At 38.9% G+C, this 16,118-nt stretch overlaps 1 protein-coding gene across 1 annotated transcript in view; it reads right to left on the reverse strand.

Moving 5' to 3' along the window:
* The window catches only part of GLI2 (GLI family zinc finger 2), a 90,400-nt gene that overhangs the window by 60,484 nt on the left and 13,798 nt on the right, over positions 1-16,118 (reverse strand). Inside the window, 2 exon segments of the mRNA XM_053698083.1 lie at positions 4,527-4,718; positions 8,299-8,495. Of these exon segments, the coding sequence (XP_053554058.1) occupies positions 4,527-4,718; positions 8,299-8,380 (274 nt within the window). The 5' untranslated portion in view covers positions 8,381-8,495.

Below are 16,118 nucleotides of genomic sequence, written 5' to 3' on the forward strand. Positions count from 1 at the left end.
CAAAGTAAAACAACAATTCTGTAGATTGATTAAAGCCAGAAGATGACGACGGGTGTCCAGTGGAGGAGAAACTGATCAGTCCCTGTGCACACACAAGTATTGTGTCCTGGGCAGAAGGTAATCTAATACAAGGCAGTACACAAGGAAGCAATTAAAAAGGTATCTGCACTGTAACAATGCAAAACATTGTGTGGTGGATCTATATAGTGTATAATGAGTACGAGCATCTACAATGGGAATGGGTATTCCGAATAAAAACGTTTTCTCCTAAATAAATAAATAAATATTCAGAAAGTAAGGAGTGGCTGGGTAGTTAAGAGACATTCTGTGTTACTATAATGTGCAGTAAAGCAACCCCTATGGAGTAATTAGGTGATGGGTTAAATTATTGCAATGTTTTGATTAACTGGAGAATAAAGCATATTTTAACGTTTAATAATATTTTGCAGCAGTTGACATTTGCATTGCATATTAGCTGCAGAGAGAACAAAACAAAGAAATCTTACGTTTTTAAAATGCCTCTTAAATAAAATGTCACATAATTATAAGGTAAAAATGCAGTAATAACAATGGTGCATTGCTCACAAGAACACCTTATATTTAGGAATCACAGCTTTGTCGACCAGGAAAGCCTAGGGGCAGGGTTAAAAAAATCCCTAACAGCCAATCATACATCAATGCACTGTCGCTTTCTAGTGCTGCTTGGTATTTCACTATTCTCTTCAAACAGCACCTCGCAATGAAGGAAAACTTACACAGAGCAGCAAGAGCACAGCCCTGTTTGAACAGCCTAATGTGGAACAGCCTTGCGAAGCAAACCGTTCCTGCATGTGTCCCGTTCGTTCTGCATTTTCTGCTATGATATCTCAGATCACAGCATGTTATGCTTTGGGGAATAAGGCTTTATACAGAAACTCTTAAAAGACTAATAAAATCCCATTATGAGCTGGTACCAGTTACCAAAATGTCCAGTCAGCAAAGGTATAAGGAATATATTTGGGCTCAAAATTTTTAAATAATGAAATACAAGCTGCAGTAAGTAAATATATAAATAAATAAATATATAAATTGCATTGCATCAGTGAACTTCACCTACAAAAAACAGAATTTTATGCTTACCTGATAAATTACTTTCTCTTGCGGTGTATCCAGTCCACGGATTCATCCTTTACTTGTGGGATATTCTCATTCCCTACAGGAAGTAGCAAAGAGAGCACACAGCAAAGCTGTCCATATAGCTCCCCCTCTAGCTCCACCCCCCAGTCATTCGACCAAAGGTTAGGAAGAAAAAGGAGAAACCATAGGGTGCAATGGTGACTGTAGTTTAAACAAAAAAATTTTTTTACCTGACTTAAATGCCAGGGCGGGCCGTGGACTGGATACACCGCAAGAGAAAGTAATTTATCAGGTAAGCATAAATTCTGTTTTCTCTTGCAAGGTGTATCCAGTCCACGGATTCATCCTTTACTTATGGGATACCAATACCAAAGCTTTAGGACATGGATGAAGGGAGGGAACAAGACAGGTACCTTAAACGGAAGGCACCACTGCTTGCAAAAACTTTCTCCCAAAAATAGCCTCCGAAGAAGCAAAAGTATTCTAACACCACATTCACTTTACACTCCCGAGAGAGACCCTAGTGCTTAGAGCCAGCAAAGAGAATGACTGGGGGGTGGAGCTAGAGGGGGAGCTATATGGACAGCTTTGCTGTGTGCTCTCTTTGCTGTAGGGAATGAGAATATCCCACAAGTAAAGGATGAACTGGACTGGATACAGCTTGCAAGAGAAATAGGCATTATTCAAAATACCATAACAAAACAAACAACAAACTGTGTATGTAGTAATATATATAGCACATAATAAATGGTTCAGCTTTTCATATTATAAAAGCAGAAATGACCAACATGGCAGCCCATTCCACTAGTTTTTTTTTAGCGGAACTAAGAGTGCGTGGCATAGCTTGTCTGTCACCAGGAAAAGGTGGAACTAACAATGAGTTCTTTATGGTGGCCGCAACTCAAAAGAGACCTCTGAAGGTAAGAACTAGAGGCAGAGGGTATCTTACAACTTTATCTACTAAAGCTGGTCCTGCTGTACCACTGAACTTTATATATATATATATATATATATATATATATATATATAGAGAGAGAGAGAGAGAGAGAGTCATAATTCTATATGAAGCCCCTACGGCACTGGTTCTCAGGCCTTCCAAACAGGCCAGGTTTTCAGGATTACCTTGGGTGAGAGCAGGTAAAATAACCATGTTTACTAATCAGCTGATTATTTCACCGGTGCTCCTGTTCAGATATCCTCAAAATCTGGCCTGTTAGGGAGGCCTGAGAAAAGGTTTGAAAACCAGTGCCCTAAGGCTTCAAAAACATTGATCTGTTAAAAAGTTGACTGCTCTAGAGCAGGGGTCGCCATATTTGGAGAAAAGATAGATCCAGCAACTCTAGCACACAGTCTCCCTCTGTTGAACCGGAAGTAACACAAAAGTTTCCGTAGAGCCGAATACTCCTGGAGTGCCGTAGCAAGAGGCAGTGAAACCAAACTGGAAAAAAGTATAGGAGGTAGAAAAAATTGCAGGCACTACACACAAAATTTTGATTGCATATAAAATCCACAGTTTATTAGATGAAAACACGGTAAATACCAATCCAATGAATAATATCCACAGTTTATTAGATGAAAACACGGTAAATACCAATCCAATGAAAAGCTTTTCATTGGATTGGTATTTACCGTTGTTTCCATCTAATAAACTGTGGATTTTATTTGCAATTGAAATTATGTGTAGTGCCTGCAATTTTTTCTACCTCCAACCACTTTACAAATGTTTAAGAATTATTTTTTTGGAATCAACTAACTTAATGACAGAATACTTCCAAATGACAGATGAAGGGTGAGTGCCAACTGTTGAGCTGGGAACAGAGAGGCAGAAAAAAGAACTATGTTTAAAAGGACCACAAGTCTTCCAAGTTACCTCCCCAGTTAGGAATTATTCAAAACTACTTATCATTGACATTGGCATCATAAATTAAGTTTATATCAGAAAGCTCTCAATATGGATGTGAGCTAACCACGACTGATGTTACTGGCAATTACTATAATACTGGTGGGATATGGTTGATCTGCTGGATGGCAATTACTGCAATTCAGGTGGAATGGCTTTGTTGCTGCGGGAAAATTATTAGAATGAAAAATAATTCATATTTAATAAAAAAATAAAAAAGAAGATGGAGGGGAGGAAGACAAAAAACGATGTAAATCCATCTGAAGGAATTAGGAAAACTACTACAAAGAGACAGGTAAAGGGAAGAAAATAAATGAAATATAAGAGAGAGTTTTTTAAAAGATTTTCTTTTTTTTATACACTTTAATTCCACTATTTCAAGCCAAGACTATAACAATCTCTCCTGGCTTTAGAATGGAAGCATCTTCCTCTGAGCAGAGCACCGGGGGGGGAAGAGTTAAAAATACGATCTAGCTACACAACTTGTGCAGTACTACGCAACGTGTGTAGGGAGATTGTAATTTGACTCCTCCGTCGATTTTCATTGATGCCCAACCACGCACTGTAGGGAGTTGCGGCACGACGGGATGACACCATCAGAGGAGATTAATTCCTGCTTGATGGTGTCATGGACCACCAAAATCTTCACTGGTTGGCGACCGCTGCTCTAGAGTACAACATGGGTGCTAGAACAAATTAAAAGCACTACTGGAATTTAATTTAAATAGGCTTAAAGGGACATGAAACACACATTTTTTCTTTCATGATTTAGAAAGAGCATGCAATTTTAAACAACTTTCTAATTTACTTCTATTATCTAATTTGCTTCATTATCTTGATATCCTTTGCTGAAAGCATATCTAGATAGGCTCAGTAGCTGCTGATTGGTGGCTGCACATAGATGCCTTGTGTGATTGGCTCACCTTTGTGCATGGCTATTTCTTCAACAAAGGATATCTAAAGAATTAAGCAAATTAGATAGTAGAAGTAAATTGGAATGTTGTTTAAATTGTATTCTATACCTGAATCATGAAATCATTTTTTGGGGTTTAGTGTCCCTTTAATTTATTTTGATATTTGCTTAGCTGCATCAAATCTGGTGAGTGCAGATGCAGTTTTATTATGATTTTATATATCTTTATTTCTATTTTATGTGTCATGTCAAAAGACTTTACTCGTCCACTCAGTAGTTTATTACTATTAAGTAGAAATATCCAATGCTTCAAATTTCATGACTGAACCCCATTGGAATGTTTTTGAAACACTTAAATATTATAAAAAATGTACAAACCCAGAAATATTTATGTATACGTTAAACAACCTATTGGCACACTAATCATATCTAATTAAAAATATTAATGTGTATGACAACAATATGTAAAACCCATATGGAGATGTCCAGTTTTATTCCCAACTATACCCTGAAATGACTTATTGTTTGGACATTGCAGATATAGTTCTACATGGTGAAGTGTTGGCTAGTTTTAAAGCATGGGATCTGATGACTTACCATCCATGGGAGTTAGGTAATCATGGAGGTGGGCAGCCGTGGCAGCTGCCCCACTCTGCATCAGGAGCTCTCCGTAGGGACTTGGATGGCTAGCAAGGAGGGTCATCTGATGGTAATATTCTGCAGGATTGGCACCAGGAGGTGGGGGTGCTAAGCCAAAAAGACCTCGTTCTTTTAAGTGCTCGTGGGCTACTGTGAAAAAAAGAGAGAGATAGAGTGTAATAGAAGGTAAAGCAGACCAGCTCATGTGGAAGTATTTAAGGGATGTAATGAGGTTAGCCCAAGATTGTTTATGCAGCCGGACAAAAGAATGCTGGATACAAGATAATGTGACAAGTATATTTTTTAAATGTTAGTTCAGGACTGGTTCTATTTATAGATTTCTAAATATAGACTCCTTGAAGGCTGTACCTAAAGACCCAATTCTGTGTTGATTTTGCACTGTTTGTTTACTTGAGCAAAATTATTTTATAAATATAATGTATGACCATCTAAACAATTTTACTCCTATATGGTATAGTCATTTCTCTTTTTTATTAAATAAATAAAAAAATCTAATGCCAGGAATGAATGAATGAATAAATGTATATGTAACTTAGTGGTCATGGCTTCTTAGCTCCTAAAATTGTCAATCCCTGAACTCATCAAGTTGAATTAAGTCTAAATAAAATCTTAAAATGTTGCATATAACACACCTTGCAATGAACTTTAATGATTTTGCCTTTCATTCCCCCCCCACGTAATTTACCACTAAATATGCAGTTTTATCCCATTGTTCCTATAGAGGTTGGGTTGCATGCTATAGGATTCAAAATCATACCCTGCAACTTGCTACATAAGGATTGCTTGATCAGCGTAGAAGCTAATTTATATCTGTCCTACAGTAAAATAGAAAAGATAACCATACTTAACAGGTTTTTCAAGGGGTGTCTACCAGGACTGAAAAACAAAGAAACTTTTACTAACAAAATTACAGTTTTAAATTATTTTAAAATGTGGAATTGCTAATTGTTTATATATACTATACACAATCACATACAAAAATAAATAAATTAAGAGAGCCATTAACCTAAAAATATAGTCCCTTTGTTCATCTTTAATGCTTTTCTTTTGTGCATTACTTATGTACAGTGCAGCTACACATTTATGTAAAAATGAAATGTTTGTTTTTAGCAGAGTATGCATGAACCGTTTGTAAGAATAGCCGCTCACAGTCTAAACAGGCCCATTACTGTCTTTACTAATCACACTGATCCTGACACAACACACATGGTCCTAGAGAGCTGCTGAAAGCACATAGTCCTAGCCGCTGGCTTCCTGAAACCCTTTACTTTGCCAGAGCCAATTATAGCAGCTTTCTCACAGCTGCAAATCCTCAAAACTTCACTCTCATTGTAAAACGGAGAAAGGAGGGGTCAGCTTGCGGGAGCAAAAATAAATATATGGAGTAAATGGTTGTCTGCACTCATTCAGTGAGGTCAGAGGTATTGTAAATGGGCACTGTCAGATTAACCCCTTGGCTGCCAGAGATGGTTGCAAGAAACTGTCCAGCAATTCTCTCCATCTACATAGAGTTCAGGTTACATTATTATTCCATCTCCAAGTCCCACAGCTGTATAGAATAATGGGGTGCAATTTACCTTAACCAGTCCTATTAGTTTTAGAAAAATAAATATATTTCTTTCCTAAAAAAATATCTCAGTTATTTACTTATTTTTTGCAAGCTGTTTGAAAATTCTTCTTAAAGGGACACTAAACCCAAAATATTTATTTCATGATTCAGGTAGAGAATACAATTTTAAACAACATTCCAATTTACTTCTATTATGTAAATTGCTTCATTCTTTAGATATTCTTTATTGAAGAAATAGCAATGCACATGGGTAAGCCAACAACACAAGGCATCTATGTGCAGCCACCAATCAGTTACTGAGCCTATCTAGATGCTTTCCCGCAAAGGATATCAAGAGAATGAAGCAAATTAGATAATATAAGTAAAATAGAAAGTTGTTTAAAATGGCATGCTCTTTCTAAATCATGAAAGAAAAAAAATGGGTTCCTTGTCCCTTTAAAGAGACATACTAATATAATAATATAATTAACTAATTTGTAACAACAGTTTGTTTGTAACTATGTGTTCACTGCACTGCTGCTTTTTAACAGACCACAACCAGAGAGACAATAAGGAGCAGAAACAGTCTACAATCACTGTACGTATCCTGCACAAGTTGTTTGTTAAATCCCTAAGGATACATAAAGCATTTTATTATATTACCTGAATGCAACAAATTAGATCCGTTTACTATTACGTTATTATATCCCTTTAACTTGTATTCTGTTACATTGTGCAGGTTTCTCATGACATTTAATAAATAGTAGTTCTTGTACATCACAATAATAATAAAAAAGTCATGTACCTCTTTCCTCTTCTATCTACAAGTTCACAAGGACATGAAACATAAAATGTTCATGATTCTAATAGACCATGCAATTTTAAAACCTAATTCACTTATATTAACATTTTTTTCCATTCTCTTGGTATCTTTGGTTGAAAAGCAGGAATGTAAGCTCATAATTTTGCACATGTCCGGAGTATTATATGGCAGCAAATTTGCAAGAGAACTAGATGACAGCACTATTCCCTGCCTTGCAGGGCACCACACTCCTTCCTAGGGATCTCTTCAACAAATACCATGGGAACAAAGCAAATCTGATAACGGATGTAAATTGGAAACTTTCTTAAAATTGTATGCTCTGTCTGAATCAGAAAAGAAAATTTTGAGTTTCATATTTCTTTAATATTATATAGGTATTATTACATTTTCCCATGTTAGCATTACAAAATCTCTGGTTTAAAAAAAATAAATAAATATCATATCTATTTTCACTAAACACAGGCTCCTCACCCAGTTTAGGAATTACCCCATGCAAAGGTTTGATTGCACTGCCAGCTCTCACTTGCCAGTTAAGCCCATTTACTGCCAAACTGGCATTGTGATGTGTATTATGGTGGATTTTTGGTATAATCCTAGGACAGGAAGGAGCAGTTGACATCAGTATGATTGGGAGATAATTCCACACAAACATTTGAATAGCTTCTTTGTGCTGGCTGATGATCATGTTTACCCATAACAGACGTAAGCCCATCCTGTGTAACGGGACCTAAATGGGGGTGTGGATTCCTCTGCAATATGATACACACAGGTTTACATGGGATTAGGTATCAAACTATGTTTGCGACTTTTTGGAATGAATCATTTGACAACATACGCTACTGTTCCCTGCTGAACACCGCATGCCCATAGGATAGCACAGCAACACTGTAATTCAATGCTTTAGAATACCTGCTGCATGCTTTTATTAATGATCAATTTCATGTTTACAGTCACTGCTCATAAATAGAAGAATAAATCATAACTCCATTATTATAATCATCATTAACAAACTGGAATTCTATTTTGATTACTTAACAGGGGGATTAAGACAGTAAATATATGCTAGATATAATGATGTATTCAAAGCAAAGATCAGACTGAAAATATCATTTATAACAGTGGTGTAAATATTGAAGAAATAAGCATAAAGTTTAAGTGTGTATAAAAAAGTCAAAATTGCAATGTTGAAACCTAGGTTTCTCCTTATCTATCTCTTCTGTTGAGGACCTCCGAGACTGCAAAGTAAATCCTAAGGTCATTAATGTGGGAAACAGTCTCATTTATATGAAAATAAGAAAACTAGAGAACAGGATATATCTTTGCTGTACTTCACTTACCCTCAGCTGGGCTCAAGCCCCTGGCAGCAGAAATCATAGACAGAGTTGGGCTGCTGTGCACCGACCGCAGATAGTGCTCCATATGGGGGCTCACATAGTGGTGAGTATGGCTGAACTCACCCGCTCCCACTGAGTGAGGGGACAGACGGATTAGGGAGATGTCCGAAATGACTGGGCTGGAGCTAAGACCTGGGGGGCTGTGAACAGAGAACAGATTGTATTTAATCGAAGCTCAACACTACAGTTCTGCATAGAAACAGAAAATACAATAAAACACGTGCATCTGAGCTTTTCTTAACGACTTCTGTCACTATAGGTACATGTTTAAAGAAGGATATTGCATACACAGATTTAATCAAGTTAAGTTCAGTAATATAAGGTAATATTTCTGTTTGAATAAGATCTATAGGAATAAGTCAACAAATTCTGTTAAGGGGAGAGTGCAGTGATTTTTTTCTCCCCTTGATCCATTTTACCTGCAGAAATGTATTAAATATTGTTCATTTGGATCCTTTACTTTTATTTTGCAATTTGAAATGGCTGATTTGCCCATTATAGCAATACCAATACCCGAGTACTGATTATAGAAAAGATACATAAACTAGGGGTTTTGAAGAAATCCCATTCCCAGTGGGGTGTGGGACAGAAAGGTATTAAAATATCCATTTTCAATTGCTAACTCTATGGGGCCTAACTATCAAGCTCCGAATGGAGCTTGACGGCCCGTGTTTCTGGCGAATCTTCACAAAGACCGCTGCTCCATAACCCTGTCCGTCTGCTCTGAGCAGGCGGACAGGAATCGCCGGAATTCAACCCGATCGAGTACGATCGGGTTGATTGACACCCCCTGCTGGCGGCCCATTGGCCGCGAGTCTGCAGGGGGCGGCGTTGCACCAGCAGCTCTTGTGAGCTGCTGGTGCAATGCTGAATACGGAGAGCGTATTGCTCTCCGCATTCAGTGATGTCTTGCGGACCTGATCTGCACTGTCGGATCAGGTCCACAAGACATTTGATAAATAGGCCCCTATATATTTTGTCTCACTGTGTTTACAGTGAGAAATGAAAGTTTCAATTAGGGGTTCAATTAGCAGAGACAACTATTTCATACACCAAAATATAACTAAAGGAACAATTTCCCATACGTTTTAAACTCTGCAGTTGGTATAACAAGTCACTGGAAACAGATTAAGATGCAACCAATTTTATAGTACACTGCTACTTTAAGTATCCTCCTCTTGCTGATCACCACTGCCTCTTGTTCTAGCTTAATGCTTTTGTTAGCGTCCTTATTCTACAACAATGTTTTCACTGCATCCTTTGCAAACAAAATTAATAGAAAAGTGTGTCAAATCACTTATGTCAAGTCTTTACAAAACAATAATTTAGTAACCAGACCCTTGTGTTCTACACGATTATACAGAGAAGTTAATGTGCTAGAACAGAAGATGCTACATAAAAATAAACTGGTAATGAATCTGCAACTAGGTAAATGAATTAAGCACAGCTTTGCATTACCATTTTATATAAACGCAAAATAACACATGCACATGAACAGCACTAAAAAACATAATTGCATAAATAGAAAAAATTATAAATACACACACATATATATATATATATATATATATATATATACACACACACACATATATATACACACACACACACACACACATATATGTATGTACTTGTAGTGGCGCCCTAATGTTAGTGCATGGGTACGATAAAAATAAAAAGAACATTTTCTTCAATGTGAATGTAAAATATTTATAACCCAAGTCGGCTTTAGCGCACTTGGTTAAATGCAGTCCGGTTAGCTCGTAAACGATAGGTGTTAGTATATTTTTTAACTTTGTGGCTCCATTAAATTCTAAGGGGAGAAAAAGATTGGCGCTGTTGTGATAACCGAAGTCCTGAAGTTACATACACACGCTAATCCGTGCATGTTAAAGGTTTATGTCTGGTGGTGTTTGAGCGTGAGCAAAAGCGCTATATTGTGCGTTACTTGTAATCTAGCCCTTAGTGTTACTTAGTGTCTGTAGAAGGTACAAATCATTGAGTATTTCTGGGCTAGTTTATTGGCATAACAAACCAGTGTGATAATAAGTATAAGGTCAAACTAGCAAAAATTCAAGAAAGTGGTAATATGATAAAATACTGTTATTTAGAAATAAAAGAACCATCCAGTCACTCAGTGATAAGGGCTTTATAAAGAGTCCCTAAAAGTTAGATATAAAGCTTTCTATAGCTTTCAGAAGATACTTTAACCACTTACAGCTTGTGAAATACTGAAAATAGCTCAATAAAAGCTGAATATGTAGTGCACATTCTTATAAAAGCATTACTGCCGCAACAATAGGATTCAATTACTTTATATTCTATATAAATGTATTCTATCTACAGAGGTGATGAGCAATCAGTGCAGCTCTAGAATCCTCAGAAGGGTCAGGTGTGGGGTGACAGTGGAATGAATGCAGAGGTTTGTGGGTAGAGAATATTGTTGTATGGGGGTAGAGAGGAACTGCAGTTCTTTTAAAGTCTTTTTTTTATACATGTTAAGTAGTGTGTGATAGATATACCTATGCACAGTCAGTGCAAGGGTTAATTGCAGACACCTCTAATAAAAGCAGGTGCAGTCAGTCTGGCCCAAGATTTCTGGTGAAAAGTTACATTATTGGTCTGTAAATCTGCTCATGACTCCAACACCTATTCTCAAGGCTTGGCACAGCTTGCTAGCAGCTGGTTATGGGTCTGTACCTTAACCCTTCTGCTGAACGGACTTGTAGCACTTTCATTTGATTATAAGACTGAAAAAGTTATAGTTTTACATCATTTCTATGTATTATCATTTACTTTATATTGTGACAGACAAATTCTGCAGAAATTTACTTTTAGGATCATTTTTTTTTCTCTCTGCCCTAAAAGCTAAAAAAAAAAAGATCTCTGTTATTACTTTTAACAATTTTTTTTTTAAAGGGACATTGTACTGTAAAATAGTTCCCCCTTAACGTGAAGGTATAGTTAACAGTTATGAAAGACACCCAGGCATTTAGCAATAGTACATGAATGTAGTCGCTAAAAAAATTTTTCTATACCAGTTCTTGTTTTTAAAATATATATACTTTTAAATCGGTACCGCATCAATGTCGACTCCTCCCAACCCCTACTTCCTTGTTCTTCTCTGTCTGACATCTTGAGCGGTCCCATCTGCTCTCTACGTCGCTCAAAAGCACGTTCCAGATCCAGATTTACAATGTGCATGCGGCAATCGCAATCGTTGCTACATATTTTAAACAAAATGTACAAGATATTAAAAGTTGGATTGCCTAAGTACGCTATGTAACAAGCTTTAGTACTTACTATGAACACAATCGATCCGGAATGTATTTTGTATCCAATGGTTTAACAGTGATGCCGACAGCTCATGCGCGTCTCATGAACGAGCATGGAGAAGACAGTAGGCTAATATGGGTTGGACGCATGCACTTAACACTCGCATGACGTTGCGAGTAATGGGCTGAACCCCCCGGGTCAATCAATTTAACAAAATGGCGGGCGGAGGAAAGATTATCATCGTTGGCTGTTAAAATGGTAAGAAACAGATTTATATAATATGGTATAAAAAAACTGATGAATTAAACTAGCCCTATTTTTATAAAATCTTCAATATGGCTTAAACTAGTGAAGTTAAAGGGACACTCAGGTCAAATTAAATTTTCATGATTCTGATACAGCATGTCATTTTAAACATCTTTCCAATTTACTTCCATTAAAAAAAATGTGCACAGTCTTATACAGGGAGTGCAGAATTATTAGGCAAGTTGTATTTTTGAGGATTAATTTTATTATTGAACAACAACCATGTTCTCAATGAACCCAAAAAACTCATTAATATCAAAGCTGAATAGTTTTGGAAGTAGTTTTTAGTTTGTTTTTAGTTATAGCTATTTTAGGGGGATATCTGTGTGTGCAGGTGACTATTACTGTGCATAATTATTAGGCAACTTAACAAAAAACAAATATATACCCATTTCAATTATTTATTTTTACCAGTGAAACCAATATAACATCTCAACATTCACAAATATACATTTTTGACATTCAAAAACAAAACAAAAACAAATCAGTGACCAATATAGCCACCTTTCTTTGCAAGGACACTCAAAAGCCTGCCATCCATGGATTCTGTCAGTGTTTTGATCTGTTCACCATTAACATTGCGTGCAGCAGCAACCACAGCCTCCCAGACACTGTTCAGAGAGGTGTGCTGTTTCCCTCCTTGTAAATCTCACATTTGATGATGGACCACAGGTTCTCAATGGGGTTCAGATCAGGTGAACAAGGAGGCCATGTCATTAGATTTTCTTCTTTTATACCCTTTCTTGCCAGCCACGCTGTGGAGTACTTGGACGCGTGTGACGGAGCATTGTCCTGCATGAAAATCATGTTTTTCTTGAAGGATGCAGACTTCTTCCTGTACCACTGCTTGAAGAAGGTGTCTTCCAGAAACTGGCAGTAGGACTGGGAGTTGAGCTTGACTCCATCCTCAACCCGAAAAGGCCCCACAAGCTCATCTTTGATGATACCAGCCCAAACCAGTACTCCACCTCCACCTTGCTGGCGTCTGAGTCGGACTGGAGCTCTCTGCCCTTTACCAATCCAGCCACGGGCCCATCCATCTGGCCCATCAAGACTCACTCTCATTTCATCAGTCCATAAAACCTTAGAAAAAACAGAATTTATGTTTACCTGATAAATTACTTTCTCCAACGGTGTGTCCGGTCCACGGCGTCATCCTTACTTGTGGGATATTCTCTTCCCCAACAGGAAATGGCAAAGAGCCCAGCAAAGCTGGTCACATGATCCCTCCTAGGCTCCGCCTACCCCAGTCATTCGACCGACGTTAAGGAGGAATATTTGCATAGGAGAAACCATATGGTACCGTGGTGACTGTAGTTAAAGAAAATAAATTATCAGACCTGATTAAAAAAACCAGGGCGGGCCGTGGACCGGACACACCGTTGGAGAAAGTAATTTATCAGGTAAACATAAATTCTGTTTTCTCCAACATAGGTGTGTCCGGTCCACGGCGTCATCCTTACTTGTGGGAACCAATACCAAAGCTTTAGGACACGGATGAAGGGAGGGAGCAAATCAGGTCACCTAAATGGAAGGCACCACGGCTTGCAAAACCTTTCTCCCAAAAATAGCCTCAGAAGAAGCAAAAGTATCAAACTTGTAAGATTTGGTAAAAGTGTGCAGTGAAGACCAAGTCGCTGCCCTACATATCTGATCAACAGAAGCCTCGTTCTTGAAGGCCCATGTGGAAGCCACAGCCCTAGTGGAATGAGCTGTGATTCTTTCGGGAGGCTGCCGTCCGGCAGTCTCGTAAGCCAATCTGATGATGCTTTTAATCCAAAAAGAGAGAGAGGTAGAGGTTGCTTTTTGACCTCTCCTTTTACCGGAATAAACAACAAACAAGGAAGATGTTTGTCTAAAATCCTTTGTAGCATCTAAATAGAATTTTAGAGCGCGAACAACATCCAAATTGTGCAACAAACGTTCCTTCTTTGAAACTGGTTTCGGACACAGAGAAGGTACGATAATCTCCTGGTTAATGTTTTTGTTAGAAACAACTTTTGGAAGAAAACCAGGTTTAGTACGTAAAACCACCTTATCTGCATGGAACACAAGATAAGGAGGAGAACACTGCAGAGCAGATAATTCTGAAACTCTTCTAGCAGAAGAAATTGCAACTAAAAACAAAACTTTCCAAGATAATAATTTAATATCAACGGAATGCAAGGGTTCAAACGGAACCCCCTGAAGAACTGAAAGAACTAAATTGAGACTCCAAGGAGGAGTCAAAGGTTTGTAAACAGGCTTAATTCTAACCAGAGCCTGAACAAAGGCTTGAACATCTGGCACAGCGGCCAGCTTTTTGTGAAGTAACACAGACAAGGCAGAAATCTGTCCCTTCAGGGAACTTGCAGATAATCCTTTTTCCAATCCTTCTTGAAGGAAGGATAGAATCCTAGGAATCTTAACCTTGTCCCAAGGGAATCCTTTAGATTCACACCAACAGATATATTTTTTCCAAATTTTGTGGTAAATCTTTCTAGTTACAGGCTTTCTGGCCTGAACAAGAGTATCGATAACAGAATCTGAGAACCCTCGCTTCGATAAGATCAAGCGTTCAATCTCCAAGCAGTCAGCTGGAGTGAAACCAGATTCGGATGTTCGAACGGACCCTGAACAAGAAGGTCTCGTCTCAAAGGTAGCTTCCAAGGTGGAGCCGATGACATATTCACCAGATCTGCATACCAAGTCCTGCGTGGCCACGCAGGAGCTATCAAGATCACCGACGCCCTCTCCTGATTGATCCTGGCTACCAGCCTGGGGATGAGAGGAAACGGCGGGAACACATAAGCTAGTTTGAAGGTCCAAGGTGCTACTAGTGCATCCACTAGAGCCGCCTTGGGATCCCTGGATCTGGACCCGTAGCAAGGAACTTTGAAGTTCTGACGAGAGGCCATCAGATCCATGTCTGGAATGCCCCACAGCTGAGTGACTTGGGCAAAGATTTCCGGATGGAGTTCCCACTCCCCCGGATGCAATGTCTGACGACTCAGAAAATCCGCTTCCCAATTTTCCACTCCTGGGATGTGGATAGCAGACAGGTGGCAGGAGTGAGACTCCGCCCATAGAATGATTTTGGTCACTTCTTCCATCGCCAGGGAACTCCTTGTTCCCCCCTGATGGTTGATGTACGCAACAGTTGTCATGTTGTCTGATTGAAACCGTATGAACTTGGCCCTCGCTAGCTGAGGCCAAGCCTTGAGAGCATTGAATATCGCTCTCAGTTCCAGAATATTTATCGGTAGAAGAGATTCTTCCCGAGACCAAAGACCCTGAGCTTTCAGGGATCCCCAGACCGCGCCCCAGCCCATCAGACTGGCGTCGGTCGTGACAATGACCCACTCTGGTCTGCGGAATGTCATCCCTCGTGACAGGTTGTCCAGGGACAGCCACCAACGGAGTGAGTCTCTGGTCCTGTGATTTACTTGTATCTTCGGAGACAAGTCTGTATAGTCCCCATTCCACTGACTGAGCATGCACAGTTGTAATGGTCTTAGATGAATGCGTGCAAAAGGAACTATGTCCATTGCCGCTACCATCAACCCGATCACTTCCATGCACTGAGCTATGGAAGGAAGAGGAACTGAATGAAGTATCCGACAAGAGTCTAGAAGTTTTGTTTTTCTGGCCTCTGTCAGAAAAATCCTCATTTCTAAGGAGTCTATTATTGTTCCCAAGAAGGGAACCCTTGTTGACGGAGATAGAGAACTCTTTTCCACGTTCACTTTCCATCCGTGAGATCTGAGAAAGGCCAGGACAAGTCCGTGTGCGCCTTTGCTTGAGGAAGGGACGACGCTTGAATCAGAATGTCGTCCAAGTAAGGTACTACAGCAATGCCCCTTGGTCTTAGCACAGCTAGAAGGGACCCTAGTACCTTTGTGAAAATCCTTGGAGCAGTGGCTAATCCGAAAGGAAGCGCCACGAACTGGTAATGTTTGTCCAGGAATGCGAACCTCAGGAACCGATGATGTTCCTTGTGGATAGGAATATGTAGATACGCATCCTTTAAATCCACCGTGGTCATGAATTGACCTTCCTGGATGGAAGGAAGAATAGTTCGAATGGTTTCCATCTTGAACGATGGAACCTTGAGAAACTTGTTTAAGATCTTGAGATCTAAGATTGGTCTGAACGTTCCCTCTTTTTTGGGAACTATAAACAGATTGGAGTAGAACCCCATC

The sequence above is a fragment of the Bombina bombina genome, chromosome 1 (assembly GCF_027579735.1).
Source record: "Bombina bombina isolate aBomBom1 chromosome 1, aBomBom1.pri, whole genome shotgun sequence".
Classification (NCBI taxonomy): domain Eukaryota; kingdom Metazoa; phylum Chordata; class Amphibia; order Anura; family Bombinatoridae; genus Bombina; species Bombina bombina.